Here is a 23,198-nt window from a genome sequence, read left to right as displayed (position 1 = left end):
CACCGGCGTTCGGGGCTCCATTATGACAGCAGCTCCGGCCTTCTGAGCCCAGAATGCTGGCCCTGGCCACAGCCCTCCTTTCAGAACCCCGGGACCATGGCTGAGAAGCGCGTCGGCCGGGCTCTGAGCACTTCCCTCCGGAGCGACGATCTCTTGAGCGACATGGAGCTGCTGCCGGCGTCAGACCCCCCCACCCCCGGGCAGCAGGTGCCCTGTTCTCAGCCGGCTACCCCGTATACCTCCAAAGTGACCACCCAGCTCTACGCCTCCCTTCAGCAGAGCAGACAGGCCGAGGCTCAGGCCCGTTCTCGCCTGGAGAGCCAGCACAGCTCAGCCCTGGCCCGGAAAGCCGTGGAGGCTGACGTCGATCTGGATGCTCTGGCGGAAGAGCTGAGCCACCGGCTTTCGGCCGGCGTGGAGGCCAGCGCGTTTAGGCAGGTAAGGCCCCCTCCTTCAGGAAGTGACTCCTGGGATGACGACAGCTGGATTGCCAGAAGGCTCAATGGCTGAGTCCCTTCCCCTCTTGCAGGGTGCCGCGACTGAGTCCCGCCACATTTCGGAGATGGAGAACGTGCGGAGCCACCTACAGAATATGCTGCGGGGATCCAGAGATGCGCACGGTGAGCGTGGGGAAGGGGGGGATGGCTTGGCTGCCGTGGGGAATGAAGAACTAAACGAAACCCTTGTTCCATTTCTACGGCTGCCTGAGAACAGATGTTTTCTAAGAGAAGTATACAAAACAAAACGAGGTTTCTCAATTTAATGCCCTTCCCATGAGCTGGACTGTGATACTCTTCATTCCCCAGCCCAACATGTGAGAAGGCACCAGGCCAGGGAAGGCTGAAATGCATTAACAAAAGTACAGCACTCGGTCATTAAAAGCTGAATACAGTAAACCAGTGTTTCCCAGCCTTGGCAACTTTAAGCCGTGTGGACTTCAACTCCCAGAATTCCCCAGCCAGCCATGCTTTAGTACAGGCTAAACCCTTGCCAAGGTTGGGAAACACTGTACTAAAGCGTGGCTGGCTGGGGAATTCTGGGAGTTGAAGTCCACACGGCTTAAAGTTGCCCAGGTTGAGAAACACTGCTGTAAACACTCCATCAAATCCAGTGTAAAGCTTTTTTTCTGTAGGAGACAAAACGATTAGGGAAGCCCAGCATAGCTTTATTTCAAACGCTTCGGCGTCTTTAATAATCTTGAACCAACTGTCTCACATATAGCTTGCAGTCTGTTGAGCGAACTGAATTCCCAACGGTTAGGAATGCATTTCTTTTAGCTCCTAATTTGCTTTATGGGGTCCAAGGGCCACTAACTCTAGGCTTCTGTTCTCTTGGGATGGTAAAAAAAACAAACAAACCCTGGGAGAACCTCACACTTCACCCCCCCAAAGTGAAGCACGACTTGATGCTAAAATGGGGGGAGGGGCAGCAGTTCTGGCTATGCAGGTAGACCTCACTTAACAACCATTTGTTTAGTGACAGTTTGGACCTATGATGGTCGTGGAAAAAATGATCCTCACGCTTAACGACCGTCACAGTGTCCCCCTGGTCACGTGATCATGATCTGGGCGCTTGGCAACTGGTTCGCATTTATGACCGTCACAGCATCCCACGTTCAAGTGATCACCATTTTTGACTCTCCTGGCCGGCTTCTGGCAAGCAAAATCCATGGGGAACCACGTGATTCACTTAACAACCACATGGTTCACTTAACACCCACGGCGGTTCGCTTAATGGCTGCCACAAAAAAGGTCGTAAAATCGGGTATGATTCACTTAACGACCGCGTCGCTTAGCGGCCAAAATTACGGTCCCCGTTGTGGTTGTTAAGCTAGGACTACCTGAAGTGATTTGTTGGAGGCTTGCGATCAGTTGCAGTAGGATCCCTTAAGTCTTTGGTCTTGCACTCCCCTCCTCTCCTGCTCCATTAAGGGTTGCAGGGGAAGTACTTGTGAAAGCCACCCTGCTTGCTTTCAGCTGTCCCTGTTCCTCTCTCTTCTCGCAGGGGGTCCCACTGCCATGCTGGAGACCTTGGAGCGGAAAGATGACTCTTTTGAGAGTGACAGCACGGCTGCTCTGCTCAAGTAAGGTGGTCTTAGCGCAGTAGGTGGTCTCTTACTGTAGAGCAGGGTTTCTCAACCTCGGCAACTTTCAGATGGGTGGACTTCAACTCCCAGAATTCATCTGAAAGTTGCCGAAGTTGAGAAACCCTGGTGAGGAGAGTAAGGAAGATGACCTTGATAGAAATAGGCAGGAACCGTTACCCAAGAGGGGCTGAAACATTTTTTCAGCCCAGAGCAACAGGATAACATTTGGAAACGGCTCAGGCAGATGCCTCCCTGATTCGCTGGCGGTAAGAAGGAAGAGGAGGGCCAGCACAATTGCCTGCAAGGTTCTGCTACAGGTGGTCCTCACTTAATAACCACAATTGGGACTGGCAACTTGGTCGCTAAGCGATGGGGTCGTTAAGTGAAACATCACATGACCGATCCCAGCTTACGTCAGTTCCTCTGCGGCTGTTAAGCAAACGACACGTGATTGTTAAGTGTGACATCACATGACCACCACTTGCAACTTGCTGCTGGCTTCCCCGTTGACTTTGCTTGTCGGAAGCTGGCTGCGAAGGCCGCACGTGGCGATCGTGTGACCGTGGGACGCTGCGACCATTGTAAATGGGCGCCTGTTGCCAAGCACCTGAATTGCAGTCATGTGACCATGGAGACGCGACCGTCGCTAAGTTTGAGGAACGGTTGTAAACCTACTTTTTCAGCGCTGTTGTAAGTTTGAATGGTCACTAAACAGGGCAGTCGTTAACCAAGGACTACCTGTATTAGAGCCAATCTCAATAAAAGTAGTTTTGGCCTTCCTGTGAAGTGAGTTTCCTGGTCTGGTCTACCTACTGGGGCTGATTCTTAGCGGAGAAAGAATTTGGCATTTTCTGGGCCTAAAAAACTGAAGATTTGAACATCTTTCTCTCTGGTTCCCTTTGGCACAGCAAGCCACCTGTTTGCTCACAGTGACCAATGGGTAAGACCCTTCCCTCCCCTCTGGCAGAGCAACGGGCACATTCAAAAGCAGCATCTGCATTTGTACCAAAGGCCCAGGCTGGGTTCACGTGGCATGTTAAATCATGAGTGGTTTAGGAAGCCTTATGATTTAACTTAGCACGTTATACGCAAGTTAGAGATGGCAGCTTTGGGGGCAGTTCCTTGGAAGCAGCTTGCCCTTCCTTTTGTGAGGGGTACTTTTGATTTCCCACTGACCCTGCTTAGCTTCTGAGGTGGGGGTCAAAAAAGTCAAGATGGCGCCACAACTGTGGGATCGAAGCTCCGCGATGCTCGTCCAAAGGGGCAGGGCTTCGACCCCACGGTTGTGGTGCCATCTCGGTGTTTTTGGCCCCCTCCCTGCCCACACCCATTTGGGGATCAGCCCCAGCTGAGTCTGGCCACCTGGTGTGGCTTTACACAGGGTGCTTAACGTCAGACGTGGGTCCCAAGCCAGAAGGCTTGGGTTCGTTTTTCAGCCACATCCAAGCCAGCCACGTTTCAGCTTACTCCTGTGTGTGAGTCCCGCCCCAGCAGAGGAACTGCATCGCAGGGGAGCCTCCCCCAGATGTGCTAGAACGCAACATTTGTAGTTGGCACGCTGGAGTATTCGGTGAGCAGATGAGAAGGCACCCAGCGGGAGACAGCGTAAGGCCGGTAGCTGGGATCAAGGCCCAGGAGAAGGGGAAGAGGATGGTGGCCCTCGGGGTGGCTAGGAGAGGTTCCATCCAGGCCAAGAATTCAGGATGTGGTTTTCAAGGCAGAGACGCTGGAAGCTCGGGAGAACCGTCTTTATCCTGCCCTTCCCAGCCGTGCAGGGTGGCCGAGGAACGGCAGTCCCTTTTCCTCGCTAAGGCGCTTCTTCTGGGTTTGTTCAGTGCCCGTCCTCTGCACGAAGTCTCCCCTCCGGGATCCCTGACGGGCTTTGAGGAGCTGTTTCCCCGCTATACCAGCCTGCACCTGGGCCACTTCCATGAGCAGCCCCTGCACCTGGATCCCCACTTGCTGAAAGACACGTTGGAGAAGGAGCAGGCCCGGCGGAAGGTGAGTCGGGCCAGGGGACCGCCTGTGGGTTGCAGAGGATGGGGGCTAAGCAAGGGCATGAGGTGGCTAGGCCACGATCCCCTGAGTTGGGTGAGAACGGCTAGAGTTGTTTGGGGTGCCTTCTTTGCCCTAAGCTTTTTCAGGTGGGGGAGTTCGGCAGGCAGAGGCTTACCCAGCAGCCTCTGCTCGCCCACATTGCACCGGAGCCCCTCCTAACCGCTATGGTGATTGCTTTGCACCACCAGCCGAAGCGTTCCTGAAGGCTGGACCAGGATGGCTTAGGGGAGGTCATGTGATCTGGACATTAAGCAAAGCTCCTTGGCTCAGCAGGTGGAGTGACCTCTAATGACCTTTTTGTGTTTCCAGCCACTTGCTCCCCCCTCCTTCCACTTGCGGTCGGGGAAGAATCTCTCCTCTCCCTGTGGGAAACAAGGGAAGCAGCCTAGCTAAATTGAGCAAGCTCTCTGGCAGCGACGTTTAATCTCACCTTGCTCCCCGTGGCTCTAACGTTGAGCATGCCAGAAAAAGAGAAGATGCTGCAGACAGTGCCTTAACCACCAAGAGAAAATAACCAGGAATTAGGGAGCCCCCAAAGGGTTGTTGGGGAAATACAAACTTTTTCCAAAGAATCGGAAAAGCTTGCCTTCCCCAGGTGGAAAGTAACATTCAGACAGCCACCTGCTTAGTTCCCTTCCTTCCTCTTAATGTTGCACATGCAAAACCAAGATTATTCATATCCTTAGAAATGTAGAATTTGGGATCTTAGGTGGAAATTGGCATTAAGATATGACAACTTGTAAGAATAGCCCATAAAGCTGCAAAGAGACATTTGTAAACACAACAGCAGTGATTTCAGGCTGTCCAGCCCCTGAGCGGGACCCCCAAGGATATATGTGGCAGTTTATCTCCTTTCTCCATCCTCATCCCCAATTGGGAGCCCCAATTATGGGCTTCATAATGGAGGTTGTAAAACCTGGCTGTGTCATGTTCACGTTCATCGCACTTGCTTAGGGCTGAGCTTGCGAGAGGCAGTAAGGGACTCCAAGTTTTTCTCATGAAATCTGGGTTTATGTTGTTGCACAAATTACACACTGTTCTGCGCAAGAACACAACCTTTGGTTTGTTGTAGGAGGAGAGCCGTATTAGTCTAAGGTAGCCAAAGATCACTTTACGCCTTTTAATAACATTGATGAGTCTAAAAAGGTGCTGCCAGACTCCTGATTTTTAACCTTTGATTGAGTAACTGGAAAATATTTGCCCCACCTTGGTTAGTGTGGGGTTAGGTTCTTGCTCATTTCACAAGACCACACTGGTGTAGAAAAAGTTACCTTTTTACCACTCTTTAAACTGTAGGTGTGCTGACTTTTTGGAGACCCACTGATTTCTTTTATGCTTGCAAACTCAAGCGTGCCTTCTTGAGTGCCCTTAGAAAATCAGGATGCTCCTAATTGCATGCAAATGCTTTGCTGGATCAGACCACGGCCCTCCTGGTCCAACACACTCATTTTTATTTATTTGCGTAATTTATATCCTGGCACATTCCCATAAAATGATCACAGTTATGCGTATAGGTATCTTAGCTTAGCTTGTATTCAGTCTCTCAACTTTTATTTATTTTCTATCCCTCCTTTATTATTTTTTTTATAAATGACTCAAGGCGGCGAACATTCCCAATACTCCTGCCTCCTTCTATTTTTCCCCACAACAACAATCCTGTGAGGTGAGTTGGGCTGAGAGAGGGGGACTGGCCCAAGGCCACCCAGCCGGCTTTCGTGCCTAAGGCAGGACTAGAACTCACCACCTCCTGGTTTCTAGCCCGTTCCCTGAACCACTAGACCCAACTGGCTCTCTTGTTCTCAAACCTACAGAATCTCATTTTCCTTATTACGCATTCCTCCACCTGTATGTCCCATTACTTTTCAAAGCGTGGGTAATGTGTGGCTGGGGATATACAGAGTGGGATCCCAGGAGGTGGCACTGGCATTCTACAGACATTGCCTGTGGGGCACTGAAAGGGCCCTAACCTTGCAGGAGTTGCTGCCAAACGCCTCGTGCAGCTTTAAGCTGCTTGCTGTGGAGCGGGGCGGAGAGCCGGCCAGCACCCCCGGCTCCATTTAGGCCTGTAAGCCTATCAGGATCTAGCCTGCCTTCTCTGGCCCAGGTGCCATTAGGGGCCCTGAGAGAAGCTGCAGGCTCTTGCTGCTACTCTTCCAGAAGTGTCTCTTCCTGCCAGGGGGAAACAGCTGGGGAACTCGAGGATCGTGTTGAAGTCAAGGGTTGACTCCTGTCTGACAGTTGGCCGTGCAATATATGACGCAGGAATCATCCCTACCCTGGAATTGTTTGGCCCATCCTTACACAGAGACAAAGCCATTCCATCTTGGAAGGATTAGTCTGATGTGTCTGTTGCTCCCTATCCAGACCATGGACTGGGTTGGCACTTCTGTGGCATCCCCTCTTCTGTGCGGGACTCAGTTACATAAATGGGTATCGTCAGCACACTGACGATTACCTGACCCTGTGCCGATGGACGATCCCTTCCAGATGTTTCATGTAGATGTTAAAGAAGTGGGGCAAAGAGAGCCATGGGGCACACCCTAGAACAGAGGTCTGCAGGCAGAGCTCTTGTCTCTACCCCAGCTGGAATCGACCCCTAAGGAAAGAAGAGAGCCACCAAAGAGCAGTGCTCCCCACTTCAGTCTCTCAGAACCAATCCAAAAGGGTACCGCGGCTCTGATGGAGTTTTTAAAGGCTAATAAAAGAACTCCAGGCAGCTAACAACAACCTTGCAAAGTAGAAGCGTGAACCAAAAAGAAACTTGCACATTAAGCTTAATTACTTTCAGAAAATAATTCAGTCTTCACACACAGGAATTAGATGGAGAGAGAAAAAAAAGGTAGCTTACATTTATTCAGTAGATCTGGATGCAAATAGCTTCATAGTGGAAAGCACTTACTCATCACTGGTTCTTTGCAGACACTTTCTATGGAAATAGAAAGTCTGCATGCAAGCGAGATGAGAGGTCGGGAGCTGCATTCGGCAGCACCTCCTGCTTGCATGTCTGCCCAAGAGGTAATGGAGATGGTTAATCCCCAAACCCAAGGAGGAGGAGGAAGTGGAAATCAGGTGACCCACGTGACATCCCACAAGCACAATAGAGATGCGTTTGCTAGAGCGACACCCTTATGCTTATGAGACAATGCTGAGTTGACCCCCGATAATTCCAACAGGCTGATGGTACCAAAAATACATTTCCCCCAGTCCCCGTCTCTCCAGAGTTTCCATGCTGAAGCCCAGCTGATGAGTGACAGTAGTTTTGTTCTGGCACCTTCAAGGAAAATACTTCCAGGGAGCCAAGTCATGGGTATATTAAAAGCAAGTGAACCCCCTGCCCAAAAAATACCAACCATCACGCAGTCACGAAGGCGTTTTGACTGCGTTGTTCCTGGGAACCTGGCAAGAAAAGTCTCACTTTGGCCTCATTTGCATAATGATGTCACAATGCCCCTGAACATTAATGTGGCTTTCTTGCGCCCTGTGCTCAGGAATAGAAACCTTGAAAACCTGCAGAGTCTTTTTTTTAAAGAAAAATTCGTGTTTCCGTCCCTCGTGGGTGCAGGGTAACTTGGGCGGAGTGCCAGGGGTGGTGTCCGAAGCCACGTGCCGCTGCCCCTCCCAGCCTCCCTCAGCTCCTTCCATCCTGCTGCAACCGGTCTGACTCTCTCCCCCCGTCCCCCACCTTTCTCAGCACTGCGAGCGGCACATCCAGGCTGTCCAGAACCGTATCCTGGAGTTGCAGCAGCAGCTGGCTGTGGCCGTCTCGGCTGACAAGAGGAAAGACGGCATGATAGAGCAGCTGGATAAGGTGAGCCCTCCGCCGGGCGAGGGGGGCGGAAGGGGAGGAGGCCAGTGGAGAAGGACCTGCACGAGAGCCACGGGGAGCCTTGGCCGAGAGGATGGTTGTCTGCGGTTTGGCTCAGCACAGGGGCTCTTCAGCAAACCTTGGCTGAACGTCGTGTGGCTAAGGGAGCAATTTCAGAGAGCCTTTCCCCGAAATTTTTACTTGCCTGCCTCGGCCTGGATCCACACGTGGTGCTGAGGCTGAGCTTATCCAGTCACGGCTGAGCGAATAAGCTGTCGCTGGCTGGGTTCGTATAATAAGGTCAAACAATCCACCGGCTGGCTGGGGAATTCTGGGGGCTGAAGTCCACACGTCTCAAAGCAGCTAAGTTTGAAAGATACAGCCCCAGACTGTTCTGCGAACGCTGGGCTGCTTCCGAGAACATTGCCCCGTCGCCCCTGGGCTGTTCCCAAGATCAGGCTCCCGTGGGCCTTTCTGGCTCTCCAGCAACACCTCCTCTGCTCTAGCAGCAGCCAGGCATCCACTCGCTCCCAGCTGCTGCCTTACTTCCGACCTCGGGCCCTCCTGGCGTCCGAGAAGCCCCCGCATGGCTGATTTTTCCCTTGCCTTTAGCAAGTCTCACTTGCACCATCACTGGCTATCGATGCCAGAACATTACCCTCTTCCCTGTCTTTCAGACCCAGGAGCCCGCACAATGTCTGTCTTCCTTGACCCTGGATTACACCTCCCATCCACCCCAATCGTGGCTGTGCCATCTGGGGGTCGTGAGAGGTGCAGCCTCTCTCCCCTGGCATCAGGCTTTCCCAGAAGATAAGGAAAACGGCCAGGGCGTTGTTTCTAAGCAGACCTCCCTTTCTTCCCTCTTCAGACTCTGGCCAAGGTGGTGGACGGCTGGAACCAGCACGAGGCCGAGCGGACAGCGGCGCTGCGCAGGCTGCAGACCGAGAAGGAGGCTGCGGAGCAGGCCCTCGGGAGGCAGAAAGAGGTGGGTCTTCTTCCGCAGGGCTCGGTCGTAAGGCCTCCCGTCAACCCCTGCTCCTGAGCACGGGGGGCCACCAGGCGTCTCTCTTCTTTGTGGCTGCCCCGGGGGTAGTTCAATGCCAGTTTGGTTTCTCCTGCTGTAGAAATGCCTGCTTTGTTCTTCTTTAGAAAATAGCAGAGATGGAAGGGCGCCTCCAGCAAGTCTCGTCTGCCCTCAGCCGAGAACAGCAGGTGGCCAGCCAGTGCTGCAAGGAGAAGGCGGCCTTGGTAAGAGCAGGCTCCTGGGAGTGAAGGTGGTGGCTTAGGCTGAGGCTGGCCTGCTTTGGCTTGCATTAAAGCAGTGTTTCTCGGCCTCGGCCGCTTTAAGGTGGGTGGACTTCAACTCCCAGAATTCCCCAGCCAGTGGCTGGGGAATTCTGGGAGTTGAAGTCCACCCACCTTAAAGCGGCCGAGGCCGAGAAACACCGCACTGAAGGTTTAGCCAACCGTTGCAATTTGTAAACCGATGGCTCAGCCGTGTCATGTGAACCCAGCCAACTATGGGTTGTTCAGTAAACCATGCTTAAGCCTAAACGGTGAGAGCTAAGAATAAGGCTTTCATCTTCAAAGGCGGGGCACCAGCTGCCCAAACCTGAGTCCTGTCCTCCCCCTCCTCACTCCCCCCACCCCAGGAGGAGGAGAAGGCCTCTCTGTCGTGCAGGTTGGACATGGAGCGCACCCGTGTGCAGAGCCTGGAGGCCGAGTGGGACCTGGAGCGGCGCCAGCAGGACGTCCTGCGTGCGACCCTGGAGGATCAGCAGAGGAGTTGGGCCCAGCGGGAGAGGCAGCTGGAGCAGCAGCACCAGGCTGCGCAGGAGGAGAGCCGCGCCCATCTCGATAAGGAGAAGGTGGGGGCGCAGGTCTCTTCCCCGCCCGCCTGGTCTGGGGGGCCCCCCTCCGCGTTCAGAATCGGAATTTGCTTCGATTCATAAGAACTCAGCCCAAGCTGCTTGCTACCCTCTTTGCAACCTTGCTCCTTTTCTCTTGCTTATAGGTGGGTGCAGGAGGGAGTTGACCCTCTCGTAGGTTGACTCCCGAGGAGGCCTGCTGGCCTCTGGGCTGCTTGGTGACGAGAAAGACAATATCCTGAAGCTAAGTTGTAAGAGAGCGGGCCCATAGAATTCGCTTCTTTTGTGGAATCCTTGGTGCTCTCTGATCATGGTGGTTCGATTGCGGACGTTTCGTTACCCAACTAGGAAACGTCCTCAGTGCGAGGGAGGGCGGGCTTTGCTCCCTGTTGGTATCCAGTGGCTTGCCCTGCCCGCGTCGGTGGGGGTGGGGGTCTTCTCCTTGGGAGTTCTTGATTGGGGTCTTGTTTTAGAGTATTGTTTGTCTCCTTGGTATTGCATAAAACCAATATTCTAATCAAGGAACTACCAAGGAGACAAACAATCAAGCAGACAACAATACTCTAATCAAGAACTACCAAGGAGAAAACCACACCCCACCAACACTGGCAGGACAAGCTACCAGATATCAACAGGGAGCAAAGCCCACCCTCCCTCGCACTGATGGTGTTGCCTAGTTGGGTCATGAAACGTCTGCAAGCCAACAATCAAGCTAGAGAGCGCCAGGGACTCCCCAGTTCAACCCTGAGCCACAGATTCGCTCTTCCATTGGCCAGCTTCTTTTCTTGCATTCTTTTAATATTGCCTTGTGAACATGGCAGCTTTTTCACTCACCTTCTTTCTTCCGCCGGGGTCTCGGTGCTCTTGAGTCTCTTCCAGAACAGGCTCCCTAATTCCTGCTCCGGTTCTTAACCGTCCTCTTGCCTTCCTTTATCACTGCAGCTGGGGAAAGCGGGCTTCCAGGAGGAGAAAGGGGCCCCGCCCGCCCGCCCTTTTTGCAGGGTGATGGCCTTTCCTGGCCAGGCTGCCCCTGGCCCCACCCTGAAACCAGGAACTCCTGGGCTGCTGCCACGGGGAAGGCCTGCTTTGCGATGGAGCCCCAGGTCTGGGAGGAGTTGCAGCTGCTTGGGCCTCTCGGCGCGGGGAAGAACCGGCAGCCCTCCCAGACAGTGAGTGGTGGGGCGGCCGGGCCTCTCCTTGTCCTTTTAAATAGCTTTGTTTTATAAATTGAGGGTGAAGAGACTATCTGATCTGAGGGTTCAGGCCTGAGAACGAGGTTAGACTCATGGTGATTAGTGGGGCAGTTCCTTGGGTCCCTTCGCTGCCTTTCACGTTTTAAGGATCCTCGCCTCCGCTCTCCTGGGAAAGTTCCTGGTCCTCAGTGATGCAGAGAACGGCTTGTTCTGTTAGCGTTTTCTGTTCCAGGAGCGGTTTTGAACAGAGGAGCTTGCCGGTTTGTGATTTACGGCTCCTCCGTGTAGCTTCAGACAGCTTCCTGGAAGCTTTTAAGAAGTTGCTTAAAGAGAACAGCGCTCTTTATCGGCTGAGCCGGGCTGGGGGATCTGCACGGAATGTGAAAATATAATGCCAGGTTGTGTGTGTGGATGTGGATTTTCTAAACTGGTCCTTCTAGATAAACTGTTATCATCACCCTCAACTATCCTGGATATGGGCTGGCTGGGGATACTGGGCGCTGTAGTCCAGGACTTCTGGAAGGGGGGGTGTTTGCTTAAGGTGCATTTTCTCCTTGAGTAAAGGAGGCCACATGGATTGGCGCATGGATCTGCCTCTGAGGTTGGGGAGGCGATCCGCAGAGTGCTTCCGCAGGCCTGACCTGTAGCCTCAGATCTTGGAAGTAGCCGGTCACCCTTGTGACTGGGGCCGGCTCGGGCCTCGGCAGCCTACCTTCAGTTTCCAAGCCTGAAATGGAGCAGGGCAGGAAAAAGGAAGACGGGGGTTTTGTGCTTTTGAAAACGACACCCCCACACGGCGCAGCCGGGCAGGGCCAGGCAAGGGGACTTCTCCTCTCGCTTAGATCAAAGTCAGGGAACTCCTGAATATCTGAAGTAATCCCACTTGTGATTTTCAGGGATTTTTATAGTATAGGGGAGCCGGTTTGGGGTAGTGGTTAAAGCACCAGGCTAGAAACCGGGGGACGGTGAGTTTGAGTCCCTCCTTAGGCATGAAGCCAGCTGGGTGACCTCGGGCCGGTCCTTCCCTCTCAGCCCTGGGAAGGAGGCAAAGGGAAAACTCGTCCAAAAATTTGCCAGGAAAACTGCAGGGACTCGTCCAGGCGCTCGCCAGGAGCCAAGGCTGGCTTGAAGGCACAAAAATAAATTACAGTACAGACCAAAGAATACAGACATAGTTAGGTCAGTCATCTCCTTTCCTAACCAAAAAAGGTTCCTGTGCCTTTAACGTATCCCTGAATGTAAGATTCAACAGGTATACCAATGTGGGAAAATCTGCTCCTGTTAAGTGTGCTGTTTGCAGCTGTTGGATGACTTGCATACATTTAAAATCTGAGTAAAGAAGGCAGCATTGGCCTCATGTTGAATATCCTGTCATTGGGCTGGACCCAGACAGCCTTGGCATTAAATGTGCTGAAATTATTCGCTGTTGCAGTTCAGGCTGTTATACCTTCTCTCAGGATGCAGTTCCAGTGGCATTTAATAAACTCACAAGCCACCCTTACCTTGTTCTGCAAGATGCGTGGAAATCAATCTTTCTTTTCTCACATTATGGGTTTTAGGTTTATTACAGGTAGTCCTCACTTAACAATCATTCTTTTAACAATGGTTAAGACTTATATGATGGTGCTGAAAAAAACCAACTTACGGCCAGTCCTCACACTTACGACTGTCGCAGCGTCCCCCAATGTCCCGTGATCACAATTTGGGCACTTGGCAACCGGTTCGCATTTATGACCGTCGCAGCATCCTGTGGTCACGTGATCGCCATTTTTGACCTTCCCGGCCAGCTTCTGGCAAGCAAAATCAATGGGGAACCGCATGATTTGCTTAATGACCACATGGTTCGCTTAACACCCATGGTGATTCACTTAAAGACCACCACAAAAAAGGTCATAAAATTGGGTCGGGTTTGCTTAATGACCGCTTTGCTTAGCAACTGAAATTCTGGTCTCAGTTGTGGTTGTTAAGCGAGGACTGCCTGTAATGAGCTTCATCTTGTGTTGTCCCTCATGGTCACGCCAACTCTGGGCCACAGAAAACTTGCTTTCCTTCTCAAGGCAGACATAAATAGGCGCAGCCCTCCAGGCTCCTTCCCTGTGAGAAAGAGCCATCCCGGGGTCCAGGGCCCCACAGCTTCCCCATCTTGTCCCCCGCTTCTCTCTGTCTAGATGGTGGCCCAGCGGGAAGCTCAGAAGGCTCTGGACGCTCAACGGGTCTTGGCCACGGTGCAGTCAGAAATGCAGGGGCTCCAGGGAGAACTGGAGGCTGTGCGCCGCGACAGAGACACCCTGAAGATGGAAATGAGCTTGTTGAAGGTAACCGTGTGGATTCTCCCACGCACAAAGGCTGGTTTGGGATCGAGAAGGGGAGGAATAGATCAGCCTGGGCGCTTTGTTGAAATTCCTGCTACTTTGCAGGGAGGAAGGCATGTCTTATTCAGGGGAAGAAGCCTTGTCCTCCACACCCCATTTTGCTGCAGTCGTTAAGGGACCAACGTCGGATCTTGGGTGGAACTCATCACCCCCCTCGCCCCGGTCCTCAGGCACCTTTAACCCACGGGCTTGGTTTTGGCCGGAAGCCGGCAAGATGGGCCTCGCTGGACACCTAGAGGAGCGGGAGCCGTCGATCCTGGGAATGTACGATCAGCGCGTTCCTTCCCTTCTCCTTGCAGGCACGTTTCGAGGCCCAGAAGGCCAAGCTGGAGTCGGAGCTGAAGGTGGCCTTAGAGCAGCGAGTGACGGAGCGCCTGGCAGAGGTTCACGAGGACAGTTTGCGCCAAATGAGCGCTACGCGGGAGCAGCACAGGTGGGAAGGCTTTGCCCGTCCCCTCTTTGCTCCCGGGGGCCACGGCCTCCCAGCACCCATGACCTTTCTTTGCTGCTTTGGTTTGGCTGGTAGTTCGCATCCTTTTTAAAATGAGATGGCTGGGGTCTCCCTGGAAAGCCCCCCCCGGCCCCAAATCTTGATCTTATTTTCACTAGAGCCGCCTTGGGCATTTTCCCCCTTGCAACGTTAAGATGCGTGCTTATTTCTTTTTTCAAAAGTCCAGGCTGTTGGGGCCAGAGTTCTCCCATCTGTGAACTGGGCAGGAGGTGTACCCAAGGTCACTCTTTCCTGCCCTTCTGCCTGCAGCTCTTCCCTGCTTGCCCTTCGTTAGCTCTGTGTACTCCTAAAACGCTCCTGCCTGTCTTGATGTTTTGTAACCTTTAACTGGGCGAAACGGTGCATCGTAGGACAACCGTTTTTGAACCAAGGTACCTCAAACAGGCTAACTTACTTACAGGATGCATCCAAAATCCAGGACCCGTGACTCCCGCGGAATGGAAATTTGGCAAATTTTATGGAAGATTTTATGACATAAAGTTGAGCACAAGACATTTTATGACATAATGCACGATGTCATAAAACATTTCCTGTGGTCAACTCCTGATGTTTGCCTGTGCTGTGCAGTTCAGTATGAATGACACGGGCTATTTTCAAGGCAGAGCCGTCTCTGAAGGTCGCCCTGGATTTTTAAGAACTTTTCCAGTGAAGGCAGGACGTTAGAAGCTCTGCCCTTGTTGAAGGCACTGGGGAATCTGGTGAGGAAATATCTCTGAAACGGTGACCCAACAGGCCACGGGTTGTCTAGCGAAGCCTAAATTTTGCACACTCTTCATCAGGATTTGAAGAGGTGGCTGCAGGCCTGGCCGGACAACATCGCAGCGTCTCTGGCTGGCTGGATTGGCTGCAAGTTGTGGTTCAGCGACACAAAAAGCCACAAATCCCCCCTCCCTTCTTTAGATACAGGGTAGTGGAAAGGTGTTGTGTAAAACAGTGGATGAAGTCAGGCTATAAACCAGCCTTTCTCAGCCTTTTTATCCTGGAGGAACCCTTGAAATAATTTTCAGGTCTCGGGGAACCCCTGCCTAAAAATGACCAGAAATGACTTCACCGTACAATTTACTTCTAGCTTACACGATCCGCTTTTTGTGACAAAATTTACAACACCAGCAAAGCGGTGGGTCAGCAGCTTAGCCGTGGTATGTAAAAATTCCACGCCCGGCTCCAGCATTGTGCAGTGTGTGAAATCCAAAAAGCAGTGCTTGCTTTTTTTCAGTCACGACTTCCTCTGGAAGCCCAGTTGAGAATGCAGGACCTGAGGGGCCTTGTGCTCCTTCATCAGCACTAATGGATGATTTACTGATTCATTTATCCTTACGATTTATTTATCCTTTCATCGCTCAGATGTCCTTAAACCTTCCCTGTTCTTTGGGGCTGCAACGGAGCAGCTCCACACCCACCAAGGAGAACCTCTGCGCCGTGTTGCTCAGACCACCTGAATTCAGATGCTACAATGTGGTGGTGTTGCACGTATTCCTTTCCTCCATCTGTTGCTGCTGATTTGGGATTAACCTCAAGGCTTTAGAGAAGACTGGAGGGGGCTCAAAACTTTATCTAAAGGATTTATCCCCTACTCTGCCCCGAAGGGTTTTGAGAGATGCATGAGCATTAGTAAAAACAAGAAGTCCACACCCTGGTTTGTATTTTAAGATGGGGGGAAAAAACCTCATTTGAGAAATTAACAAGGAATCCTCGCTACGATCTCCTTTATTTTTTAGGCCTGGACAACAGAATGGAGGTAATATCACAGTGCAATCACAGGCTGCTTGCTAGGCAGGGTCTAAAATCATGTTTTGAGTAAGGAGAAGCGATCCTTATTTCTAAGTAAAGTCTTTCTAATTCTTTTAGAGAGAAGACGGGTTCTCTCACGGCTCATTAGTTGCAACTTTCTGGGATCTGCGAGAGGCATTTGCTTTGTGGAAAAGGCCTCTTTTTTTCCCCCCCCTTTGCAGGAAGCAGCTGTTAGAACTGAGCAGCCACCATGAGAAAGAGCTGGCCAAACAGCTCGCTCAGTTCAAATCTGATCTGGCCGAGAGGGAGGAGCGCCAGAAGCACCTTGCTGAGGACTATGAGCAGAGGTATCCTTCCCAGCGGTGGGGTGCTGTTGGGATGCCAGCAAAAGCTCTTCCTTGGGTCTGGAGGGAAGGAGGCGTGGGAAGGGAGCTTCTCAAGAGTCTGAGACCAAAAATGCCTCTTCTTTAGAAACATTAAGGGTGAGCAGGCCATTTTGGGGGCACTTTTTAAAGCCATGGCCGCTGTAATCTATGGTTTTAGGCTGGTTCCTGCTGGAACAAAACGACTTTGTTTGGGTACATATAGTCCTCGCTTAACAACCATTCATTTAGTGACAGTTTGGACTTATGATGGTGCTGAAAAAACGACTTACAACTGGTCCTCACTTATGACCATCGCAGCATCCCTACGGTCACGTGATCACGATTTGGGTACTTGGCAACTGGCTCACATTTATGACTGTCGCAGCATCCCTTGGTCACGTGATCGCCATTTTCAACCTTCCTGGCCAGCTTCTGGCAAGCAAAATCAATGGGGAACATGTGACCACAGGGTTCGCTTAACGCCCACAGTGATTCGCTTAATGACCGCTGCAAAAAGGTTGTAAAATTGGGTCGGATTCACTTAATGACTGCTTTGCTTAGCCACCAAAATTCTGGTCCCAATTGTGGTCGTTAAGCGAGGACTACCTGTGCTTGAGTTGGGAAAACGTATTTGAGAGCATGGCTGCTGCCAGCCATCTTCCTGTTTGGGGCCAGCTGATCCCCCCCTTCTCACCTGTCCAGGACCTCCAAGCAGCAGGAAGAGTTGCGGGAGCTAAAAGCGAAGTACCGGCGGCTTGAGGCCCAGCGAGCAGAGACGGTCAGCCAGTTCCAGGCCATGATGCAGGCGCACTGGAACGAGGCCCTGCGCCTCTTCGCCACCAGCAGCGCTTCCCTGCAGCCTTCTCCCAAAGCCCAGCGGCAGGTGAGGCCCTGCAGCCTTGTGCCTGTTCTCTCGCGCAGTGTCAGGTTTCCTGGTCCTGTAACCCTAACCGGGGGCCCCAGTGAGTTGGGGAAGCTGAGCTGGCTCTGAGAGCGAGCTGAGAAATGGGGCGTTTCTGGCTTGAGTTTTCCCTGCCCGTTGAATTCATGGAGGGACCCCTCCCTGCTCGGCTTTGCCTTCCCTTTCTAATTACACTCGGGAGGTCCTAATTCTGGCCTGCTTTAAGGGGTTGTTGGAGGAAGGACCTCAGCAAGATATTGTAAAATTGAGGTATTATCTTGCCTTCCAGTGGGCCTCTTACAAAACTTGTTGGACTGCAGAATGGTGCAACAGCATGTCCTATTTATAACACGTTCAGCAGTGCTTGGATGAACTGGCATTTTCTTTCACCCGCCTCCCTTGCTGTCCAGGAGGCTGTCGCTGAGCCAGAAGCCACCTCCAAGCCGGAGTTTCAGCAGCCCTCCTGTTCGCTGAAGAAGACCCAGAAGGCGGAGCCTCTCGGCAGCAATCCGGGCGCGGGCGATTGCAGGGAGATGGCGTGGGCCAAGGCGGTGCCTCTTCAGCCCGTCGTCCAGCAGAGCCAGCTTCAGGGGGCTCCCGAAGGCTCCGAAAAGCCCGCGCAGGGTTCTTCCCGGCATTTTCTTCCCCTGATGCCCGACGTGGGCCGCCTCTCCTCCGAATTCAGCCACGTTCTCAATTCCAGCCTCCTCAGCCAGCAGGGCTTCCAGCAGCTGGACCCTCAGGTGGACACCACCGTTGCCGGAGCAGGTGTGCAAGCAACGGCTGAAAATGGTTTGATGGAAGCGGCCGCAACAGCAGGGCCGGTCACGTATTGTCCCTTCAACTTGTCCAACCAAACGGCGGCCTGCCTGTTTCCACCTGCCCGAAGGGCGGCCTTTTTGTTCTTTCCAGCCCAGCCAGAGGTTGCAGAGAGATTACGTACAGGGCTCAGGGCGCTGTCTACCTGTCAGCAGGATGACGCCCTGAAACCTGAGCTGATTGGGACCAGCTTTGGGGTGCAGGGGGAAGCTGGCGAGAGAAAGAGTTCGAAAATGGGCCGGATCTGGCTGGGGGCTGCCATGAGAAAAATCTCCCCCCCAGTCCCCCCAATGCCGCTCTGTGGCAGAGGGAGACGGGCAGCCACTTGGAATGTCCCCGACTGCTCCACTGTGAGCCCCCCTCCTGCCTCCTGGTCCGCCGTGCACACGTCACACACAAACACACACTGATGCAACAACACAAGAAGAGAGCAAAGATAGGCCTGCAGACACGTTACCTTGCTGCATAGAAGGAAGAGGCGCCTCATACGGCTGCTGCTGGTGGCAGGTTGGCCCATTCCTCAGGTTCTTCCTGCCGGGTTTAAATGCTGTTCGGGTGGGATTGGCCTGTCGTGGCATCTGCTTACCTTGCCCCCTCAGCCTGCAGTAGCCGAGGGCAGCCTTGGCAGCAGAGCCGGCTTTCTCCCCGCTCTTAAAATGACTGATTCAAAATGGGTCTGGTGCTCTCCATCGGGGCTCCTCGTAATGCCCTTGTTGTTTATTTGTTTAGTCGCTTCCGACTCTTCGTGACTTCATGGACCAGCCCATGCCAGAGCTTCCTGTCGGTCGTCAGCACCCCCAGCTCCCCCAGGGACGAGTCCGTCACCTCTAGAATATCATCCATCCATCTTGCCCTTGGTCGGCCCCTCTTCCTTTTGCCTTCCACTCTCCCCAGCATCAGCATCTTCTCCAGGGTGTCCTGTCTTCTCATTATGTGGCCAAAGTATTTCAGTTTTGCCTTTAATATAATTCCCTCAAGTGAGCAGTCTGGCTTTATTTCCTGGAGGATTAATTGCTATTAATTGCTACCCACTATTGGTACCCATTGTTGTTTATTCGTCCAGTCGCTTCCGACTCTTCGTGACTTCATGGACCAGCCCACGCCAGAGCTTCCTGTCGGTCGTCAGCACCCCCAGCTCCCCCAGGGACGAGTCCGTCACCTCTAGAATATCATCCATCCATCTTGCCCTTGGTCGGCCCCTCTTCCTTTTGCCTTCCACTCTCCCCAGCATCAGCATCTTCTCCAGGGTGTCCTGTCTTCTCATTATGTGGCCAAAGTATTTCAGTTTTGCCTTTAATATAATTCCCTCAAGTGAGCAGTCTGGCTTTATTTCCTGGAGGATTAATTGCTATTAATTGCTACCCACTATTGGTACCCATTGTTGTTTATTCGTCCAGTCGCTTCCGACTCTTCGTGACTTCATGGACCAGCCCACGCCAGAGCTTCCTGTCGGTCGTCAGCACCCCCAGCTCCCCCAGGGACGAGTCCGTCACCTCTAGAATATCATCCATCCATCTTGCCCTTGGTCGGCCCCTCTTCCTTTTGCCTTCCACTCTCCCTAGCATCAGCATCTTCTCCAGGGTCTCCTGTCTTCTCATTATGTGGCCAAAGTACTTCAGTTTTGCCTTTAATATCGTTCCCTCAAGTGAGCAGTCTGGCTTTATTTCCTGGAGGATGGACTGGTTGGATCTTCTGGCAGTCCAAGGCACTCTCAGAATTTTCCTCCAACACCACAGTTCAAAAGCATCGATCTTCCTTCGCTCAGCCTTCCTGATGGTCCAGCTCTCGCAGCCATATGTTACTACGGGGAACACCATTGCTTTAACTATGCGGGCCTTTGTTGTCAGTGTGATGTCTCTGCTCTTGACTATTTTATCGAGATTTGTCATTGCTCTTCTCCCAAGGATTAAGCGTCTTCTGATTTCCTGACTGCAGTCAGCATCTGCAGTAATCTTTGCACCTAGGAATACAAAGTCTTTCACTGCTTCTACATTTTCTCCCTGTATTTGCCAGTTATCAATCAACATGCCCTATGGCAGGTATAAATCTGATCGTGGGTGCGGTGCGGCCAGTGAACAGGGCAGAAAATGGGCCTGGTTTTGTAGCTGAACAGAGATCGCAACCCGAGCCTTCCCTTTCTTCTTTTGTCCTCCTTCCCCTTCTCCATTTTCAGGTTTGATTTTCCACCCGGAAAACCTCGCAGAACACCCCTTTGCAGATGAGAGGGATGACTCTGGTCCTGAGTTGGCTGGAAATGAAAGTGAGGTCACTCAGCCCAGCACGGCAGAGAGTGGTGCTCAAGGGCCACAGCTGGACTTAAATTATTACATGCGCCTGGTAAGAGTCCATGTCCTTGCCTGTAGGGAGGGAAGCGTGCGTGTGTGTAAGGCCAGCTGGCTGGATGGGTAGCAGAATTCTAGATCATTGTTTATCAACCTCAGCATGTGTGGACTTCAACTCCCAGAATTCCCTAGTCAAGAACAAGCGTCGTTGGATCGGAGTGATGCCACACACACAATAACATCAGTGCAGACATGATGCAATTACGTGCCTACATAATTTCAGCATCTGTGCCATGACATCATGGCACGAGGGGTGTCACGCTCTCCCCCTCCTCCTGTGAACACCCAGCATCTTCAGGTCTGGGGCTTTGCTAGGTTACAACAAGAAAGTGTCGTGCCCAATTGCCAGGCGTCTTTAGTAAAATGTGGCTTTGGAATCTAGATACTTAACACAAAGTGCTTGATACATTGATCAAATTTCAGTTTTAAGTATCCCATGTGTGTTGCACAAAGATTGGCTTTGAAGTGGCTGAACCATATTACAGAGCGGTGTTTCTCAACCTTTGCTGGCTGCGGGATTTTGGGAGTTGAGGTCCACACAGCTTAAAGTGGCCAAGGTTGAGAAACACTGTTATACAGCAAGCTTTAAAAGGCAAGAATAGGCTGTCTTTTCTCCCTGAAAACTCCAACTTTTATCCACCCTAAGTGTGCAATGTTTATTATTTTTCTTTACAGTGTTGGCTTCTTTCTTTTTTTCTGGGGTCTGATCATTGGCCTTGAGAGGGGTGGGGTGGGGGAAGCTGAGGTCTGCATCCTTAACTCTTGTCCAACTGCGACCCCCCTCCTGCCAGCTTCTGGACCGTACCACGTTTGAAAGCAATGCTCCGCAGCAGGAGAGGTGTTCCGCAGACAGCCCACCATGTACCACGAATCGGATGCAGATGGGTAAGCACCAGCCCAGCCTCCTCCCCTTTCCCAGGCAGGAGCTCTTCGGTTGTCTTCTAGCCCCAACGTGGGCAGGGGCCGAGGGATCAGAATGCTTGGCACGGTGCGCACTGTGTGGATTTGGGTAGCAGCCAGCGTGAAGAGGGACGCTTTGCCTGGAGGGTGCACCAAACTCTTGATGGCATTTAGGTCTGTCGTCCCTCCCCCCTGAAGATTTCTTGACTACCCCCTCAGGTAGTTCGCAGTCTTACCACGAACGGTCCACGGCCCTCTGGGATCCGGCGCAGCCATCCTTCAACACGATTCGCATCCAGCCGCCCAGCAGCGCCGCCGTCCACAAAACCAAAGTGCCGAAGGCCGGACCGGTGTGTTTAAGCCTGGAGCCAGTCAGTCCCTCCAAGCAGAATGTCGGTGCGTGCTCATCCCAGGAGGAGCGGCGAAGGCCTCCGAGTGTGTCCGGTTGGCGAAGGTTAGGGTTCCAGGCTGACTCTTCTCTTTCCCTCCCCAGCCCACGAGGAAGGGATCCTGTCGCCAAAACACGTGGCGGCAGTCTCGCGCCTTCTGAAGCAGTACCAGGCCAAGGGGAGGCCGGTGCCCTCGACTGACGAGCTCTATAAATACTTACACGGTTTAGGCCAGAACGGGTAAGGCGGAAGGAGAGGGTCTCCGCTCGGGCCCAGCGCATTCCGGGTGAGGCCCTTGCCCCCCTTGAGCTCTGTGGGGCATAGGAAGGGGACGGCTCCACCTTTTAGAGGGGGAGAGAGCCCAGCGGGTTCGGGACCCTAACCCTGATGGCTCTCCTCCTGCGTTTTGGGATTGCATATCCAGTCCAGAAGCAAAAGGCGACGGGAGCCTGCCAGCACGCCGGAACCTTGATCCCAAATTGACCGAATCGATGAGAAAAGAGGTAACGTTTTCCCCTTCAGGTGAGGCAGGCCAAGACTGTGACATAAGTGCAAATTCCTCTTTTCCTGGAGCAGGGACCGGCTTGGGAAAACAGCCAAGGGCCCCAACCCCGAGCAAGGCATGGCGAGGAAACCCTGATCGGTCCCCCCAGGAGAGCAGCTGCATCTCTCTCTCTTTCCTTCCTCAGGGCCCCCCCAGCCGGCGGTCGGGCAGCTCAGGACCCGGGCGCGAGAAGTCACATGCGGCTGGGAAGGCCGGGAAGAAGCTTTCCGGTTCGCTGGCCTCCCACCCTCGCAGCAGCAGAGGAGGAGGCGCCTGGAGATAACGGCTTTGCGGCCGGGCCGTCTCTCTTTGACCCAGTTTGCCATTTTGTCTCCATCTCTTGCCCGGTTTGAGGAAAATGCCTTTTGTCACCAGCTTTACTATCAACTCAGCTAGGAATCTAAAATACTGCCTAAAATAAGGCTGAGAGCGGTCCTGCAGAAGTTTGTTTTACTTGAACGCTTTGCCTCGCTCTCACAGAGGCAGAAATGGGAGTGACAGGAGAGGCGTCCGTGTTTTAAAATTCTTCTCAACGGGAGATGCTGCCAGACCCTTGTAGGACCCAGCTCTCAGGGTCTCTGCGTCTCATCCTTTTGCGTTCCCCTGTTCCCTTCCTGAGGTCTGTCTCTCCAGTCCATTTGCTGAAGAAATCCTGGGAAAGAAGGCTGCTTCCCCTACAGCTTAGTTCCACGTGTCCCCAAGCAAGATGCTCTCTAGTGTGAACTTATGGGATACGCACCTCCTGTCTTCCTAAAACCACCTGTGCTCCTTCCCCTGATATTTCCCTGCATCCTGACACTGGTTGGAGTGCTTTCTTCTGGATGCGCAGTTTTAGAAACACCTGGCTTAGCATTATATGTTCGCTCTTTTTTGCAGAGTTAATTATTTTTGTAAAAAGTTATTTTCTAAATAAATGGAATTGTGAGTTATTTTTAAGCAAAGGACTCCCCCCCCCCCTTCCTGTCATTGGCACTGATGGTATTTTCCGCAACACGTAAGCTTCCAAGCCTGTTAAGGGTCCCCTCCAAAATACTTTTTGAAAAACTGGTCTGTCAAAATTGGGGGTCTTAGGGAAAATAATTAACTTCCACTCTTACTGGCGCAGTCCTGCTGAGGTTTAAATCCTTAGATGTTGATTTAGCTCCCTTGGAGATGCAAAGTTAGAGATCCCGTTTTTTTCAGCGTTTACACACAACATTTGCTTGCTTCCTTCCTCCCTCCCCTGCACCTTGCAAGCATTGGCAAGATGCACGCACACACAAGTAGTCCTTGCTTAACAACTGTTTAACAATGGTCTGAAGTTACAACGGCTTT

At 52.5% G+C, this 23,198-nt stretch overlaps 1 protein-coding gene across 1 annotated transcript; it reads left to right on the top strand.

The window, feature by feature from the left end:
* Window positions 1-22,843, top strand: CNTROB (centrobin, centriole duplication and spindle assembly protein). Its single transcript, XM_063301644.1, has 19 exons — window positions 1-438; window positions 530-620; window positions 2,005-2,083; window positions 3,922-4,087; window positions 7,836-7,952; window positions 8,818-8,934; window positions 9,099-9,197; window positions 9,602-9,817; window positions 13,179-13,325; window positions 13,682-13,815; window positions 15,846-15,971; window positions 16,692-16,872; window positions 17,301-17,658; window positions 19,883-20,046; window positions 20,843-20,936; window positions 21,171-21,347; window positions 21,445-21,580; window positions 21,765-21,843; window positions 22,030-22,843. Exons 1-19 carry the CDS (start codon window positions 97-99, stop codon window positions 22,165-22,167), a joined length of 2,961 nt encoding a protein of 986 aa, XP_063157714.1. The 5' UTR covers window positions 1-96; the 3' UTR covers window positions 22,168-22,843.
* Window positions 22,844-23,198: the final 355 nt, after the last annotated feature.

The sequence above is a fragment of the Candoia aspera genome, chromosome 4, assembly GCF_035149785.1.
Source record: "Candoia aspera isolate rCanAsp1 chromosome 4, rCanAsp1.hap2, whole genome shotgun sequence".
Lineage (NCBI taxonomy): Eukaryota > Metazoa > Chordata > Lepidosauria > Squamata > Boidae > Candoia > Candoia aspera.
The sequence above is the reverse complement of the archived record's forward strand: the minus strand, read 5'-3'. Positions and strand labels throughout refer to the sequence as shown.